General features: G+C 29.7%; 1 protein-coding gene across 2 annotated transcripts in view; it reads right to left on the bottom strand.

The window, feature by feature from the left end:
* Positions 1 to 756: 756 nt before the first annotated feature.
* The window catches only part of LOC126733928 (chondroitin sulfate N-acetylgalactosaminyltransferase 2), a 259,068-nt gene continuing 240,652 nt past the window's right edge, over positions 757 to 19,172 (bottom strand). Inside the window, exons 6-11 of one of the 2 annotated variants that reach the window (XM_050437413.1) lie at positions 18,287 to 18,799; positions 14,782 to 15,034; positions 14,575 to 14,730; positions 14,290 to 14,484; positions 14,083 to 14,230; positions 757 to 1,617 (exon numbers count right to left, since the gene is read on the bottom strand). In XM_050437413.1, coding sequence (XP_050293370.1) covers positions 1,393 to 1,617; positions 14,083 to 14,230; positions 14,290 to 14,484; positions 14,575 to 14,730; positions 14,782 to 15,034; positions 18,287 to 18,799 — 1,490 coding nt within the window. In that variant the 3' untranslated portion in view covers positions 757 to 1,392. The remainder of the gene's footprint in view (positions 1,618 to 14,082; positions 14,231 to 14,289; positions 14,485 to 14,574; positions 14,731 to 14,781; positions 15,035 to 18,286; positions 18,800 to 19,172) is intronic. The other variant, XM_050437414.1, reaches the window with a different exon arrangement.

The following is a 19,172-nucleotide window of genomic DNA, read 5'->3' as shown; positions in this document are numbered from 1 at the left end:
CCGCTAATTTCTTTCTTCAAACACTTTGCATTATCTTCGATGTATGATAACCTACTAGTATTTTTTTAGAAACCCCTAGTTTGTCTTATAAATAATAAATATCTTTCAACTACAAAGATCAGCAGACAACCCACTAGTATTTTTTTAGCAACCGCTAGTTTTTTTCCTTGATACGCTTTGAAGTAGCTTCTATATTTGATGACCCACTAGTACACTATAGGCTGGTCCAGGGTATGATTAACTTGACATCCTCGAACACTAACACAGTTATTTATAGGATCACTATCAACAACGTTTTAGTTTCACTAGCCACCTCACTTAAAAATAAAACCTTGAACTATGATATTGAAACACAGTTATAATATTTAGCGATAAGAAATTTGGACAAATAATACCTGCTTATAACCGATTTTCTGAGTTGTCAAAGAACACTAAAAATTCACTATAAGTAAATAAATAACATTTACCAAATAAACTAATTAATTCGCGATGTAATATCAAAAATTCTATAACTAAATCGGAAATATAAATATAATATTTTGCAACCCAGTGCAAGCCGTGAAATTTTATAATTGTACATGCAAGAAAAAATAAATAAATAAAACGCCAATAAATCTATTTAATATTTTTTTATTAAAACCAGCCACATAATGTATATCAATTTTCATATAATAATAAGTTTAGATAAAAAAAGCTGAAATTTCCATACAAGCTATGTCTAAAACGGATTCATTAAAACATAATTTATTTATATTTATTGGGGTAATTACGTAAGTGGCCTAACAACAGTCTTACAAATATTCACAATCATCTATATACAACAAAACACAACAATAACTTAACAGTAATGAATGGAATCATAAATAATCACATTTTTGTTTTAATAGGTACTGCAGCAACTTATTTATGTAAAACGTAGTAAATAAATTTGATTTTTTCAGTATTTACATAAAAAATATTTACAAAAGTTTAAAAAGCATAATTGTTGTTGTAATTTCCTACGATCTAACTAAAATGATTTGGCATCTTACATTAAAACTAAATAATATCACTTTATGGTACCTAAAACATACAATTTATATATATAATCTCACTAAAGTGGTAACTATACCGGATTGTCCAGATCTTAACCAAGAAATTTTAAAGTATCATTAACCAACATTTTTTTATCTATAACTTTTACACTGCACTTTTTGCATTGTTTATACGACAAACTAGTGCTTACTTTTGACATGAGAATACGTAATCAAAATTTCTTGGTTAAGATCCGGACCATCCTGTATAAAAAAATAACTTAAAAAATAACTATTCTAGTTAACATCCCGTGCCGATCCATGTAATTTACACCCGAAACAAATTGATTTAAATTCTATTTAAGATTTTTCTTAGGGGTCACTTACCCCCCGACCTGTTTAAATTGCGATTTCGAAAAGCGTTTTTCATTGGTTTAAGGGGATGCACGGGATATTTTACGGGGCTGCTATTGGCCGCGATGTCGTCTCTAAATGCTAAAAAGCCGAGTTGCGCATGCGAGGCTTCGTTAAGTGCGCGGGAACGGATGCAGGCGCGGTATTGGTCCGCTGAGAGTTTTTGGTTACCTGGTCCACCTGAGCATACCTGGAAATAATAAGAAAATGAGTTAGTAATTGAACAAAAGTGGAAAACTTACTAGAAATAGTGAAAAAATTCAAAAAATAAAGTTGTCGAAAGAGTTAAAAAATTTTTCAAAAAAAGGGAATTATTGAAACTAACATTTTCCAAATTTTAACATTATCCAGAACGCCTTTCGTCCTTATTTTTTTAAATAAGTTAAACTTAAAACAAAACGCGTGACAGGTTGGATTAGACCCGAGATTAATACCATGCCCAAAGAACTAAAAAATCTCCATTGGCTGTACCAAGTTAAGAAAGATCCTAACCTAACAAATAAGCCTAATAATTATAAAAGATTAGTAAAAATAATCAAAAAGCTAATTAAACAATAAACACCTCAAAAATTAACAAAATATTGTAAGTCTTAATATTAATGGAACATGTTAAACAACCACTTGGAAAATGAGAGTAAGGCAAAGGCAGATAATGTTCAATGTAGCCGACGGTATTCTTGAATTTTTAATTCTATTGATAGTTTTTCTTAGGTCCAGTACCTTAGAATGAAGTTTATGGAGTTCTTCTACAGGTTTCAAAAAAAACCGTCCATGTGGCTAATATAATTTCTGCAATAAATTCTAGTTGCGATCCTATAGGTTTGAAATCTTGAGATTAGTTGTGGGATGGGATCGAAGGAATAAAAACAAACGTCACTTTATGTACTGGCCAACGTTTCGCAATAATTTTATTGCTTCATCAGGAGAAGCAATAAAACACCGAGAACATTACTCAAAATATTACACGAAACAATGAAAATAATCAATTGGCTTATTTCAAGATTCCTTACATTAACACACTTTCTCATAAAATTAAAAAGACCCTAAAATCAAAATCTGATGTTATTAAAATCTCAGAAAGAAGTGAAAACTCGGTAAGAAAACATTTCTTTACGAAGCTTAAAACTAAAGACGCCTTTGATTTACATTCTAACATTATTTATAAAATACCTTGCTCTGGGTGTGATGTGTGTTACATTGGTCAGACGGGTAGATATTTGAGGCAGCGCCTATACGAACATGAGTATGATTGTAGGAATTTAGCCCTTAAAAAAAACCCTACTGCTTTAGCTGAGCACAAAATGAATACAGGACACAATTTTAATTTTGGCAAGGCTACAATTATGGGCCAACAGCAGCTTTTTAAAAAGAGACTTCTAGCCGAAATGATAAACATTAAAAAACATAATAATGCGGTAAATAAAAGAACGGATATAGACAATCTAAGTTCTTCTTATTTTAATCTAATAGATCAAATCAAAATGTAAACTTTTGGGACTGTTTTGGTTCTTATCACTAAAAAGAATGCGTCTATTGTGTTCTCGCATACCCGGTTTTTCTGGGTAGATGCTAAATTATTATTGTACACCGTAGAATCAATTTTAAAGCAACTGTCTGTGATACAACCCATCATTTTAAACCGTTTTTGTTAAAAAAACAATATTTATATATTCTATGTTACCTGTGTGTCCTGTAAACATGATTTTTTATGACAAGCAAAATCACACTGTTATGTAAGCAAATTTTATCATTTTTTTTTGTTGTGTATTTTTTTTTATTTTTTTTTTTAATTCAAATCTAAGATTTTGTTTTTTTTTTTTTTTCTATTTTTTTCTTTTTTGGTGGTATCAACATAACCCCAAAAAGTTAAATTTTGTTTATATATAATAATCCTTTTTTTATTGTGTCTTTTTTGTTACCTTAGGGCCCTGATGAAGCAATAAAATTATTGCGAAACGTTGGCCAGTACATAAAGTGACGTTTGTTTTTATTCCTTCGATCCCATCCCACAAATAAGCTCAAGATAATTTCTGCTCTATTGGAAAATATAAATAAATCGTTTGAACACGCAAAATTTCCTTATCTCTTGTAACGTGTTAAAGTAATTTCAGTTTACAAAAAAGGAAATAAAATAGATCCGAATAATTATGACCCTGTTTTGGTCGATTTAAAACCATTTTAAAAACTAGGACTTCACGTTTTATATAGTATCGAGATGATTGTCACTTACAAATTCAGGTCGATCACACAACAGTTGTAAGGTAGGGGAGACCGGGGACAATTGAAACAGGAGACGGTTAAAACAGTCGCCATTTTTTTAGACGCGAAGGTAAAAACTCGTGTACGCAGCCTCACAACGTTTGACTAATTCCACATTTCTGCTCGACAGTGTGAAACCATAGAGTAATTAAAAGTATAATAAAAGTAGTTTAATATTCATTTCTCTGTCTGAAACTAGCAGTTAAGCAAAGTGGGTGTGTTTGCGCTCGGCTCTCTTATTTTATGTCGACAAAGTAATTTTTACGTTTCATCTAAAAAGTGTGGAAACAAGACATTTAAGTGTAAGTACACCACTTTTTTGTTTTTAATCAATTTTTTTATGTTTTTGCTTAGGTTTAGCAGCCTAAACTTGTTAGTTTTAATTAAAGAGTTTAAAGAAAAATAACAAACTCTCTGAGGGCTATTATTTTGTTATAGAATGCCACGTGAAAGGGTCAGGAAAACAAATAGAGGTACCAAATCCAACTTGTTTTACGAAAATGCGTATAGGGAGGTTATTGAAAATGGAGCATCCGTAAGGTCTGCGGCAGATTTGTTTGAACTGAATCATGTTACATTAGGCAGATTTATTAAGAAAAAGAAAGAATCTATTGAACAAGGGTATAACAATGGGTATAACAAACTATAACAATGGGATATAGGTGCGTACGACGAGTATTTAACGTTGAGCAGGAAAATTCCATTGTTAAATACATGGACTAAAAACTCATTGACAGGAGAAGATTGGTTTTTCGGGTTTATGAAACGTAATCCTGAACTATCAATCCGTTGTCCCCAGGCTACAAGCCTTTCAAGAGCGACCAGTTTTAACCCATCAAATGTACAACTTTTCTTTGACAGTTTTGCCACGGTAATAGAGGACATTTATAAGGACATTTATAATATAGACGAAACCGGTGTTACGATGGTACAAAAACCTGCAAAAATCGTAGCAGAAAAGGGACGCAAACAGGTAGGGGCACTTATATCAGGAGAACGTGGCACTTTGGTTACAGTAGCAATAGCAGTAAATGCAATTGGAAATAGCATCCCACCAATCTTTATCTTTCCAAGATTAGGATATCAGGATCATTTTGTTCGTGACGGTCCACCTGGGTGCATTGGAGCAGGAAATGCTAGTGGATGGATGCAAGAAGATGAATTCTTACTTAAGACACTTTTAAAAACATACCAATAGTTCAATTGAAAATAAAGTTTTGCTTTTAATAGATGATCATCATTCTCATGTAAGCATACCATGCTTGGACTTTTGCAAAGAAAACGGCATTGTTGTCCTCTCATTTCCCCCACACTGTTCGCATAAACTACAACCTTTGGATCGATCGATTTATGATCCATTTAAAAAAACTGTAAATTCAACTTGCGATTCTTGCATGAGAAACAACCTAGGCAAAACGATGACAATTTATGACATCCCCAGCATCGTTAAACAGAGTCTCTCTATGGTTTTAACATAATTTAATATTGTTGCTGGATTCCAGTGATTAGATTCAGTGACTAGATTCTGCTCCCGAAAATTTGCAATTAAGTATCTCCCAAGAAGTCCAGGCAGTAGGTCCAAGAGACAATAAAGATTTAAGCAGCACTGATTCTTTTCAAAAATTCGTAAATTCTAACTTTCTAAGAGCGTCAACGAGCGGAACTGTTTCGTTAGAGCCACCAAGCACCCCGCCTCCAATTGCATCTACAAGTGTCCAGTCAGCCTCTAACCTCTCTTTGGATGTGTTTTCACCTGAGCTAATAAGGCCGTTACCAAAAGCTCTTCCTCGGAAAACTACAGGGAAACACAAAAGTAGAAAATCCACCATTTATACGGACACACCAGAAAAAGATGCTATTCAACAAGAATATGAAGTAAAAAAAAAAGAAGAAAGTGGTGATCCAAAAAATACATCAAAAACACCAGTGTCCAAAAAAACTCGTCAACAGAATAGTCAGGACGATAGCAGCAGTGACAATGAAGACTGTTTTTGTCTAGTATGTTTGGAATCGTATAGAAATACCCATTCAGGGGAAAAATGGGTGCAATGCATTGATTGCCACCAATGGTCACGTGTAGAATGCACTCGTCAAGAAGATTTCTATATCTGTCATAATAGTATCTTAGAATAAATATTCTACTTTGCTAATTTATCTTTATTTCGGCATTAGGATAATTGACACTTTCCTTACAATTTCTCATCTGAATAAAGAAAACCTTATTGTAGACACAAATACTCACTCTAATAACATTTTAGATTAGTGTATTGACAAAGGCAAAAGTCAGCAATCACATGAAATTTTTTAATCCTCGTGTGGTCAATCGTAATCTTAAATGATCTCAGTTCAATTCTCCTCTATATGCATGCACACGTCATGAGTCGCTTTTCCTATGATAATCGCTAAAAAACACGAATACTAGTTCCAATTAGAAATTCTTCATCACTTAATAACCCATTAGTGCCCAAAGTTAGTTTTTGTTTTATTTTTAAATTATAATTAGAAAAAATACCTTATTATGGGTCTTATAAACATAAAAAAATGTTTTTTAAGTTTTAATTCACTAGAGCCTTTGTTTTAGGGCGTCCCTTTAGAGGGACGCTGGGCAAAAGGAAAAAAAATAATTAAAGTAAGATAACATGTTTATTAAGTTTTGTATATAATTACATTATATTTTAGTTATCATGGTAAAGTTTGAAACAAATTTTAGGATGCAATGCAATGTTACACTTTTCGCAGATGAATTGACTTTTTTTCCATATAGGGCACATCGGCGGTCGGTTTCATTGTAGACTATCAGATGCCCAATATTATCGAATCGTACGTCATTTAATGGTCGACGCATTCTGGTTTTTTCTTGCAGGGGTTTAGTACAAAAACTTTTCAAAAAACTTAGCGATATGTATCGTCGAAACGCCAATAAACTAACAGAGTCAGGATGATTTTTTTTCAATTTTTGCATAAGTAACCAAGCATTGACAACAGATACATCTAATAAATAAAAGACTAGTGGCCAATACCATTTCCTTTGTCGAAATCTTGATCTATAAGCCGCAACAAGACCATCTAATTTGTCCACACCACCCGTATATTTATTATAGTTAGCTACTATTTTCGGCTGAGGAACGGTCTTCTTAGATCGGGTGATCCTGTCCCAACGAAGTGTGTTAGTTACTTCAGTGGTTTCAAAATTGGATGCAACAGAAACAACTTTATTATCTTTCCATTGTACGAGCATGCTGGTGTCATTTCGATAATACTTATAACTTCCCCTTTGCTGATTATTCCATTCCTTCTTAGTTTGTACCGGACATTTCTCTAAACGATTATCTCTTATCGATAAATAGTCTAAGCCTGTAAAGTAATTATCCATAAAAAATTTATAACCCTTACCTGAAGGTAATTCGACTTGCTCTAGTAAAGATTGTATTACATCTCCACTGAAACCAAATTTCTTTTCTTTTTCTTTGTTTTGATTTTTTCCGGTATAAGTCTCAAAACCGTACATGTATCCGCTACTCGAACAAATAGCCCAATTTTTGTAGCGAAATCTTATGGGCTTACCTCGAATGTATTGCCTGGCATAATGTTTTCCATAATATGGCACCATGCTTTCGTCAATTGATAAATGCTCATCCAAGCTATTGTGTGTTCTAAAATTCAGGTTTAGATGATCTATCAAAGGTCTCAATTTATAAAGCCTGTCGTCTTGGGGTAATTTTGAATTGTCATTAAAGTGAATATACTTTAGTAGAGTCTCAAACCGATTTCGACGCATTCTGTTTTGTAATATTTTTGTGATATCTTCTTGACTCAACCAATAGAGTCCATCTTCTGTTTAGATATTTTCCATATCCCGATAAAAGAAACGCTCCTAGTACCACATGCAGTTCGTCCAGAGTGAAATTTAGTTCTACATTTTCCTGCCGTGCATACCTATTACTTTCCGTAATAATCAACGTCAAAAGTTCTTCATTGTAAAACAATTTGAAAAAATCAACCGGGGTAGTTGCATTTTTTGCATCCTGTGAGGGTTCACTAGGGCTACAGACAATCACAAGGTCTTTATTATTTACTCGGCCAGTATCCGCCATCTTGATTTTTGGTATGCGTACTCTATTTGTTGCGTTGTATTGTCATTGCCTTTTAGGTTTTTTTCTGAAGGACAGATAAGGGCAGTAAATCTTCAAGGTCAGAATCGTCAGAGTCATTTACGTAAACTATTTCACATTCCTAAGATAGGATTCCGCAAGGTAGGTAATTTATATTAGCTGCATGCTCGTCGTCAGATTCGTCGCTATCAACTTCGGTCTCATTTCCATCATCTGGAGGTAAAATATAGATGTTAGATTCCGGCAAGTCGTCATCCTCCTCTAAACAGTCCATTAGTTGAGCTAAGGTCAATCTGCAATAAAGGAGACATAGCGCTTAGCGTCCCTTATACGGGACACAACATAATATGTAGTAATGTATTTTACATGCGGTTACAAAATCAGGGGTTCGATGACCTTTACTATTTTCTTTGAACATTATTTATAAAGATTCAATTAGTAATCAATGCGGAAAATGTTTATTTACACATACATAAAATAACATTTTCAATAACATAAATAAATTCGCGAGAAATAAAAAACAAATATACCTGACACATCGATTGAAGTCTGCTAAATACGCTTTGCAACTCTAAGTGCTCGATATATCCCCACTTTTTTTTATCGCAAGGAATTTGCTGGTCCTTTATAAGGGACGCTAGGTATTAATGGGTTAATTAGGATTAGGATGTTTGATGAGTTTAATAAGGATGATTAATTAGGATAACGCAGTTGGTGCTATATTCAAAAACTCACCGATATATATAAGCCAAATCATTAAAGTTGCCGAGAAAAAAGTAAATATTATTTGTCAAAAGTTCGTCAAAGAATAAAAAATTGTCAAAAAAGATCAAATTCTTACAAGAATTTTCTGAAACGAGTAAAAAAAATATCTTAAAAAAAGTGAAACACTTGTTAAAAAAATACATCACTTGGTAAAATACAATCAATTAATTGTGGAACAATTAAATAGCACAAAATAGGACTGTGAAAAAAATCAAAAAGTTGTATTTTTTATTATTATTCCTAAAATAATAATTTGGCAATAAAAGTGAGAAACTTGTTACTGGACAAAGTTAAATATTCCAAAAATCAAGTACTTATCAAAAAATAAATTAATTGTTATTATATAAATAATAATATGTAAATTGAAAAGCTTCCTTCTTTTCAGAGAGTTGTTCGGTTTTTTTGAAAAGTCATTGGATCTTTTTGAAAATGATTTAAATATTTCTTACAGGAATTGAACCATTTTGAGAATTCTCATCTAAATTAGTTTATAACGATCAAATTAAATATTTATGAGTAATTTAAGAATTTGTTTAACTCTTTTATAAAACTTATCGCAATATAAAACCTGTTAAATAGAAAAATTCAAAATTAGCAATAGGAACAACTGCTATACGACTATTAAAATAGTGTTAAATATTACTAGTAATATGTTGTCCGTCTAACAACAACTTTTATTTAATGTCAATGTATTTATTGTGTCATCGGCTGCTTGCAACCGAACCGACTCGATCAACCTGAGTCGACATTATTTTTATTATTATAAGGCAAACAACAATTAACGGTGCTTTTAATAAGTATGGCAAGGAAATAATGTTTAGGTTAAGACTAGTTTAATTTATGGTCTACCTCTGGCAGGATATTTCTGGAACCGGGATACTGTTTCTGGATTACCGAGACCATCCATGGACAAACCGGAGTGTCCTGATACAGTTATGGCCAACTTTTACTTTATATTTCATTTATGTTTTTATTGAATGTAGCTTTTTTTTGCTAAATAAAGATATTATTTATTTATTTATTTATTTATTTATTTATATTTTATACGAGTAAAAAAATGCTTATTTCCGTGTTCTACAGGGTCCTGCAACAGTGCGTCGGTCTTCCATAAAGCCTAAAAAATAAGGTTAAAAATTTCTAACCTCTTAAAAAAAATGTTGGGACCTGATAGCGCATATCTGTAAAATATTTTGAAGTATACAGGGTACTTCAAAAAAGTAGGGCGATATAAGCAGCATTTTTTTTAAATGGAATGCCAGCCTTTTTTTTATTTTTAAGACCGCCTTAGTCTACCTAGCATATGCGCTAAATATGGCTGCTTTGTCATGCGCAGTTTGACTGCAATAATTTTTTTTATAAAAAAAATCTAAAAATCATTACATCATTTAATTTCATCTTGATACTAGAAATGTTAATTCAATGTCAATATTGGACTTAATTGGGATTCTAGAAGAATGGAGAATTACTTTAACTTAAATTGTCTCCTTCTGTCATTTACAGGATGTTCGTAGTTAGCAATCATATTTTACGAATTTCAAAGCTCCATTTCTCGCTTTTTTTAAATGGAACACCCTGTATATTTTTTATCCATTTAATGAAGATTTAATACATGAACATTTTTTATTATGTAAACATATTAGTTATCTTTAGTCGTTTTTAAAATATTCACGATAATAATTACACAAGCACATTAAAATTATTTATCATTTTATTATTATTACATTAAGTGTTCAATATGTCCTCCGTTTTGTTCAAAACATAAATTAATACGTTCCTGAAAACTTCTTTCTACTTCATATAGCATTTGTGGAGTTACTTGAGCAAACGCATCCCGTATTCTCTGCTCCATATCTACTGCCGTTGTAAGTGGATTTCTACTATAAACAATTTCTATTACAAAACCCCATGAAAAAAAAATCTAATTTTGTTAAATCAGGTCGTCTGGCTGGCCAATTAATAGGTCCATTCCTTCCATTTCATTTTTCTTCATTTAAATATTCAGTGACATTTCGAGAAAAATGTGGAGGAGCTCCGTCCTGTTGAAACCACATTCGGTTTCTAGTAATTAATGGAACATTTGCAAGTAATCTAGGCAGTTCATTTTGTAAAAATTGAAGGTACATTTCTCCATTGAGATGACCATTAAAAAAATAGGGACCAATAATTGTGCTTCCAATAATTCCACCCCACACATTAAATGACCACCTATGCTGGTAGTCGATCTGCCGCATAAAATGGGGGTTTTCGGATGAATAATAATGAAAGTTATGTCTATTTACTGATCCGTTTTTATGAAATGTTGCCTCATCCGTAAATAGGACATTATTAAAAAACGTGGGGTCGTTTTGTAATTTATTTCTGCTCCAAGTACAAAATTCAAGTCGGTTTTGTATATCCCTATCAAAAAGTGTTTGATGTTCATGGATGTGGTATGGATGAAAATTATTTCTTTTTAAAATTCGTTGCACTGATATTTCACTTATTCCAACTGCTGCTCCGATATTTGACTGACTTAGGTGAGGATCTTCGGTTACCGTTAATAACACATCTAACTCTTGCTCCTGATTAGTAACAGGCCTCATTCTATCTTGCTTGGGGTAACAAACACTCCCTGTCTCCACAAATCTTGCTAGTAACCTTCTAAAAGATTTTTCTTCTGGACATCTTCTATCAGGATAGCGCGCCCCATACATTCTAGAGGCTAAGAGGTAATTCTTTTCAGATTCCCCCAACACAAATATCATGTTAACAAGTTCGTCTTTGCTAAAATGCATTTTATAAGTATGCAATTTTCGTTCAGATTAGATTTCTGAAACAAAACTCCAAATTTCTTTTACAAAGTTACGATAATTTAAACAACTGAATACTTAAACTGATAATACACATACAAAAATGATATTCTCACCATAATGTCAAAAATGTATTTAGAAAAATAGGTGAAATATTTTGCTTGACAACAAAAAAGGTATTAAAATACCTATTTTGCTAAGAATGCAGATTTCCTGCTTATTATTTAAACATTTTATTATCTACGGATAATTATTGTGTATTTTTTAAAAACCACTAAAGATAGCTAATATGTTTACATATTAAAAAATGTTCATGTATTAAATCTTCATTAAATGGATAAAAAATATACAGGGTGTTCCATTTAAAAAAAGCGAGAAATGGAGCTTAGAAATTCGTAAAATATGGTTGCTAACTACGAACATCCTGTATATGACAGAAGGAAACAATTTATATTAAAGTAATTCTTCATTCTTCTAGAATCCCAATTATGTCCAATATTGACATTGAATTAACATTTCTAGTATCAAAATGAAATTAAATAATGCAATGATTTTTAGATTTTTTTTATAAAAAAAATTATTGCAGTCAAACTGCCCATGACAAAGCAGCCATATTTAGCGCATATACTAGGTAGCCTAAGTCGGTCCTTAAAATAAAATAAAAAGAATAGCATTCCATTTTAAAAAAATGCTACTTATATCGCCCTACTTTTTTGAAGCACCCTGTATACTTCAAAATATTTTACAGATATGCGCATCATATCAGGTCCCAACATTTTTTTAAGAGGTTAGAAATTTTTAACCTTATTTTTTTAGGCTTTATGGAAGACCGACACACTGTTGCAGGACCCTGTATAAAGATTCACTAGAGTGTAATAGATTAACAAATAATATAAAAATCTGTGATAATGTCATATAATCATTTCAAATTATTATTAATGCAGAGTGCATATTTCAGGGTCTTAATATTTTTTCGTCTAATTTTATTCTTTTGTACATTCTACATTTAATCTTTAAATTTTATAAATAAGTGTTTTAGTTTTATCAATTTTTATCTTTACAATAGTTGTGCGGTATTTGTATTTACTTTCTATACAAAGTTCGCAAAATGGTCACAAACTTGCCAAAGAACGTCAAAAAATACCAAATTTTTGCCAATAAAAAAAAAATTTGTCAAAAGTAGAAAATTTGAGAAAAAAAGTTAATGAATATTTGTTAAAACAAAATTGGCAAACAAAAACGTCAAAAATGAAAAAAAAAACAAAAAATATTTGAAAAAAATAGTTAGCTATTTATAGAGAACAACAAATAGTTCATCAAAAATCTTAAATATTTGAGTTTTATTGACAAATCTTTTAATATTAGATCGTCAAAAAAAGACCTGCTTAGACAAGTCAAGCGCTTGTACTGAAAAGGTTAAGAACCTAAAAAATGTCAAATACATTTCAATTAAAAAATATATAAAATATTTGCCAAGAAAGTAAAATATTTGTTTAAACATAAAATAGTTCTAAGCAATGAATTAAAAATAACACAAACAATTGTAGAAAATAGAAAATCTGGGTTGGTTGAAAATTGTACAAAGGTGATAATTTAGCATATAATTGTTTTATGATCCTATTAATTATTTCTTGTTTTAATTGATAAAAAAACAAACAAGAAAGTTTGAGTGGAGGTCCAATTTCAAGAAATGCTGAGTAAAAATAAAAAAATAAAAGAAAAAAAACAATAAGCAAAATAAAAATAATTTAAGCATTATACAAAAATATATTATCAACTATAAAAAAAACATCGATTTTCAAAGAAAATTAGGAAAAAGTGCTAAGGAAAAGCAAAAATTTTATTAAAATATAAATTTCTAAATAAATATAAATATACTCATCCAAAAACCTAAAAACAAAGCTAAAAGCGAATAATTTTATTCAAAAAATTTGTACACAAAAACTTCCCAATTTACCAATCGGTACATAAACAGATTTTAATTGACTTTTTTATGCACCTCTATTATCCTTACGGATCCACCCCTTCGGAGCATAACTTCTTAAGGGAAAATTTCGAACTTCTGCCCCCGAGAACGATAATTATTGTTCTGCAAGTGTCGAGCAATTACAGCTTCTACAAATTACATTCAAAAATATTCCATTAGAACTTTACTACAAATGGCAGTTGAGCAACGAAGCTTTATGATTTAAGGGCAAACTCACACAAAAACAATGAGATGAAACTTTCTGCTTAAGACAGTTTAGGGCTCGCGTTAGGAATTTCATCCCTTTGAAAACTTACTTAAAATATAAACTAATTATGTCTCTAAAAACTTTAATTAAATGTCAATTGCACGTAAGTACATTTATTCGATTTTATTTAAAAATTCTCTAATGGTTTGATCTTCTTCAAATTTTAGGTTTATAAAGAAATTATGCTTTAAAACGTTATTTTCGCGCACTTTTCCAGACCACTTTTCTCCAATTTATTACGTTTAAAGCCCCTCATAGACAAAAAAAAATCCAATATATCCAAGAGCGTTTTATTGGAGTGTAAAACTTTCATAAGCGACATCCCGGGCAACACTAAAAGGGAAACTTTTAGGAGCAATTTGAACTTACTCGTCACGGGCATTGTAGAACAATAGCGGTTCAAGAGAAAAACTTAAAGAATTTATCATTTTTATCGCTCAATATGAAAGCTGAATTTCTTAATTAATTAATTTTCTTGGGAATTTATCACATTTACCTTTGGATGCCAGATATGAAAAATCCCTGGATCTGTAGCTCTAATAACCTTGACGCTACTAGTGACGTATTTTCTGTAAAGCATCACATCTTCGCCGCCCCATCCGACAATATCCTCGTCAAACCCCTTCACTTTCAAGAAGTCTGATCTATAAGCCAAAAATTGCATATGAAATACTATTTTTTTATATGTTTTTAAGAAACTTACCTGTATTGGCAAGTCATACCATAACCAAAGTCTCTCCAGAAGCCCGTGTCTCTGGATATGACCAGCTGTTCGTTCTCTGGAGGGACTTCTTTTCCTTGCAAGGTGTATACTACATGAGGATTGTACAGGCTAAATACTACTGGATAATATACTTTTTTGCCTGGTTTAGTGTTCCATCGACATCTATCCAAAAATCTGCAAAAAAGAAAAATACTTCATAATTTAAATTCAATTAAGGCATAACTTAAATGGACATGATAACCTTTTTTTCAATAAATGTTTTACCTGGCACTAAAGACTATATCCACATCACACATAAACAATAGCACGTCTTTTGTAGTGGATTTTAATGCTTGTCCAGGTATTTTATCCAACAACTCTTCTTGATGTACCTTTCCAGTGTTCAAAGCCCTTTCGGCCCCAACACGTAATCCTTTGCCCCTAAAATATTTGAATATACAATTTTGCTTCTTATAAAAACAAGTGATTTACCTGGAAAATGTTTCATTTAGGGCCAAGAGTCTTAGGTTATTGGCACTTCCTCCAGAGTTCTTGGTCATAAGTACTCTGGACATTATGCTTCTGGCCTCTGCCAGTCCTTCCTCCCCAAAGTACACAACAGTCAAATGGACCCTTTTGTCATTCTTAAGGGCGATCTTGACAAATTTGTCCATGAAGTTTTGAAACGTAGCAGTCCTGCCACTTAAGGGTAGAATTATGTGGATGAGTTCTTTGTCCTTCGGACCTAAAATTAAAAATGAACAAAAAGGTTTTTGGCTTATTTATTTTAATTGTTTCAATTAGGACAATTGAATGGGACATTATAGAAGCTATTGTTACCGGATTTGAATTTGGTGGTTTAATAATAATCTCTTTGTGCTTCAGTCAAAGCCAGAAATCAATTTAAACTGAATGGGTGACTGAGGGTTATTTTGTATTTCTGCGAATGTTGATTTTTTCCCCGTAAATAAAACTTATTAGTTTTATTGTTAGCTTTCCAACGTACTCCATACATATATTTTATATTTAATTTGCATATGAAAATTACGGTTTTAATTAATTGTCAATGATCGGGCCTTAAAAGGAGGGTTATTGTTATTTATAAATTTATGTTTTTGTTATTTTAGTTTGTAAATGTACACCTCCTGATAAAATGTAAAAAAAAACGCTATAATTGTTTGGAAACTTTTATTTAAAAATTCATGTTCTCTATTGGTTTGTATAGTATAATTAAATATTCATCCTATAACTTTGTCAAGGCGAGGGATAGCTACATAGCAACAACAATTTTTATATATTTTTTTAATATAATTTTTTTGTTCATATTGTTGGCCTTAATTATATTTTTAAAAAGATATTTTGTTGAAGAATGTACACCCCTAATCGAATTGCATATTGGCTTTTAAATAAGCATTAAAAAAAATAAATTGTTATTTAAAGGAATTAAAACAGATATTTATTCAAGATTTAACAGAGGTTTCGGATTTTTTCCATAAATCTTCGTCAGGTTTAAAGCGAGAAATATAAAATTATATTGAAAAAAAATTAGTAATTTGTTTATATTGTTTTCAAGATTGCCACATAAATAGCGAAATATTAATTTGTTTTTTTTTTGTTTTGTAAAGTAAGTTATTCTTTATTAATTATTAAAAAACGTTAATTATTGATTAACATTAATTAATAAACGTTAAATATAATTAACGTATTGAATATAGTATTAGAACCTCCTTCAAAGCCTAGTGGAAGTACTAAAAAATTATTTGAAACTTATCGATTTTTTGTTATATTCTGATTGATCCATTAATTTTGAATTTTCATGTAATTAAAAAAATTCCTTTAAATTTAAAAAAAATCATGTTTCTATTACAGATCAATAAAATTCAAGAAAGTAATAAATAACGACAATTTTAATTTTTTGTTAAATATTGATTTTGTAATGGTTTTAAACCAATTAGATTTCATAAAGAAATCTATACATAAATAGCTCAAATAGACAAAATAACAGAAAATATAATTTTTGAATAAAAAAAATCCAAAATCTAAAAGTTAAAATTTTTTTTGGAAAGTAACAAAAAAAATTGTTTAATTAATTGTGAAATAATTTAAAAAAAGGAACAGAAATTTGAACTGTAAAATAAAACAATCCTAAAATTTTAATTTTTTTTTGAAAACAATTTAAAAAAAAATAATAAAAATATTTTGATTATTTTGAATTTTTAAAAACTCATTAATTATAATAAAATAAAAAAATATATACAAAAAGTTTTTAAATCTCAAAGTTTTGATAATGTATAATTCTTATAAACTAAAATTTTCATTTTATGATAAAATATTAATTTTTTAAAGATTTTGAACAAAAAAATACAGAATCTAAAAGTTATTTTTTTTAAATGTGACAAAAATTAAATTAAATTATTAATTTTCATAGAATTAAAAAAAAACTAAAATTAAACTTGAAAATAAAAATACATTAGATTATTAGTTTTTTTCTCAAATTTGACAAAAACTAAAACAAAAATTAATGATAAATGTTTAAATTACTTTAAAATTTTTTAATTTAATTCATTTCGGTACAGTTTGAAAAAAATAAAAGAAAAAATTAATTTTTAAATTAAATTTTTTTTAAATCTCAATTTTTTTTATTTTTTTATTTTGACAAATGATTTAAGAAAAGCTTAATTAATTATGAATATTTGGCTGCTATTAAATTTTGAAAAGCTATTAGTTTTAACAAATTATTATATATAATATAATATTGTTTATTTAGCATAATAGGTACATACACACAAAAAACTGGTAATAAAAAAGAATTTGAAATATAGAAACTGCAAAATACATAAGGCTATAAAAAGAAAAAAATACAAAAACCTTGTGAAGCACGAAAAACTAAACATTAAAAAGTGACTAAAACTAACCTATATTAAAAATGGTAAATAAAAAAAGTTTAAAAGTGTAAATACAATTCCAAGATTAGAATTAAAATTAAATGCTAATATAAAATGGTAAAGTTAAAATTGTAAATATAAAATGTAAAAATAAAAAGGGGTATATTCTTGTAGAAAAATTCACGATTTTTATCGATTTAAATAAAAAATTATAATTTTTGTTCTTATTTTTTTTTTTAATTTATGTTTTTGGTATATCAGTTTTAAGATATACATCTTCACTTGATTTGCATGGAATTACAAAAAAAAATCGCTATATCTGTAAGATTTTATTTTAAAATTCATATCCCCTATCGATTATACCAGTATATGATTTAAAATTAAATAATTATTACCTATTAATATAAAATTAAATACTATTGTCAAGGCGAGGATAGATACAGAGAAACAATAATTTTTCAATGTTTTTTTTTAATATACATACTAATTTTCTTTTATTTTTTCTTGGAATATAATAAAATGGTTAGAAAAATTAAATTTAATTATTAAATTTATTACAATTTAAATAAATAACAAAAAAATTAATTTTAACAATAAAAAAGTCTTAAAGTTTTATGATTTTTTTTGAATTTTGACAAAAACCTTAAAGAAAATAAATTATTTATAAAGATTTGATTTGATATTTAATTTTAAAAATTATGATAAAATTATAAAAAAAAATAAAGAAAATTTAATCTCAAAGCTATATTTTTTTCAATTTCGACAAATATTAAAATTTATAAAAAAAATAATTAATCAGGAATATTTTGATTGTTTTCAAATTTTTATATGCTATTAATTTTGACAAATTAAGAAAAGGAAATAAAAAAAAATCTAAAAATTTAAAGTGTTAAGTTTTTTATTTAATTTTGACTAAAGACTATAAAGCTACACTTTTTAAAAATTTGGATAATTATGGATTATGAATTAAATTGATTGAGAAGGAAAAAAATCAGTAATTAATTATTTAAGCAAATAATTGCTTGGCTTATAAGCGTACTATCCACAATAGCCATTTTGCTCACCAATACATTATTTTTTCCTTATTAACCCACAAAAACTCAGTTACTTACCAACCAAACTCTCACTGGTAATAGTCTGCAACGGAGCAAAAGGCCTCATAACCACCAACTTAGTATAACCATTCCCCACCGTATGCTCCGAACTAGAAGTTCTATTTCCACTTTTACTCTTAAAATACATCTCAAACTGAGTCCCCGTAGTAGGCTCTATCCTGTACAACCCCTCCAAAAAATCATCCAAAGTATATCTCTTTAACTTATCAGTAACGTTTCGGTTTAACGTATCCAACCCTTTCATAAGGGCTTCCAGTAGATCTTTCCGCTTATAACCGATGGGTTTCTCGACCACCCTTTTGCCCAGACCTAAATCCGATGGATAAACTCTGCTGTAAGTAAAATGGTTGAAGGGTATCAGCTCGTATTCGTTATTCAATGGGGTGCCATGAAGAATCTCTGCTTGGAGAATTTGTTTTTTAATATAGTTGGCGTATTCGCTGTTGCTCATTATAAGGTTTTCTGATGGTACAGTAAAAGAGGTTTCCCTTATATGACGATTTGGACTACCTGGAAAGTAAATGACCAATTTTTAATATATAATTTCAGTGTTAATTATAGTGGGTTCTTTGCCGTAAAGGCATAGGGATATTAATTTGGATTAATAATTCAGCAGCTGGATAACAGAGGTTTTCTTTGGGGTCGAGTGGGTTTGGAAATGTGGTTGATTTATGTTTTTAAAAGGTATTTAGAGGTAAAAGAGTGAATTAATATTAATATTCAAATTCAAATTCAAAATAAATTTATTCATTCAATTCATCAATTTACAATAAATAAACCATTATGATAAATAGGACCATGCCTCGATAATGAAACCGTTAGCACAGGTGGAAACCTGTGTAGCAAGGCCCTGTTTTTAAAAAAAGAATAATAAATAAAAACA

This window comes from Anthonomus grandis, chromosome 3 (assembly GCF_022605725.1).
Source record: "Anthonomus grandis grandis chromosome 3, icAntGran1.3, whole genome shotgun sequence".
NCBI classification, from domain to species: domain Eukaryota; kingdom Metazoa; phylum Arthropoda; class Insecta; order Coleoptera; family Curculionidae; genus Anthonomus; species Anthonomus grandis.
The sequence above is the reverse complement of the archived record's forward strand: the minus strand, read 5'-3'. Positions and strand labels throughout refer to the sequence as shown.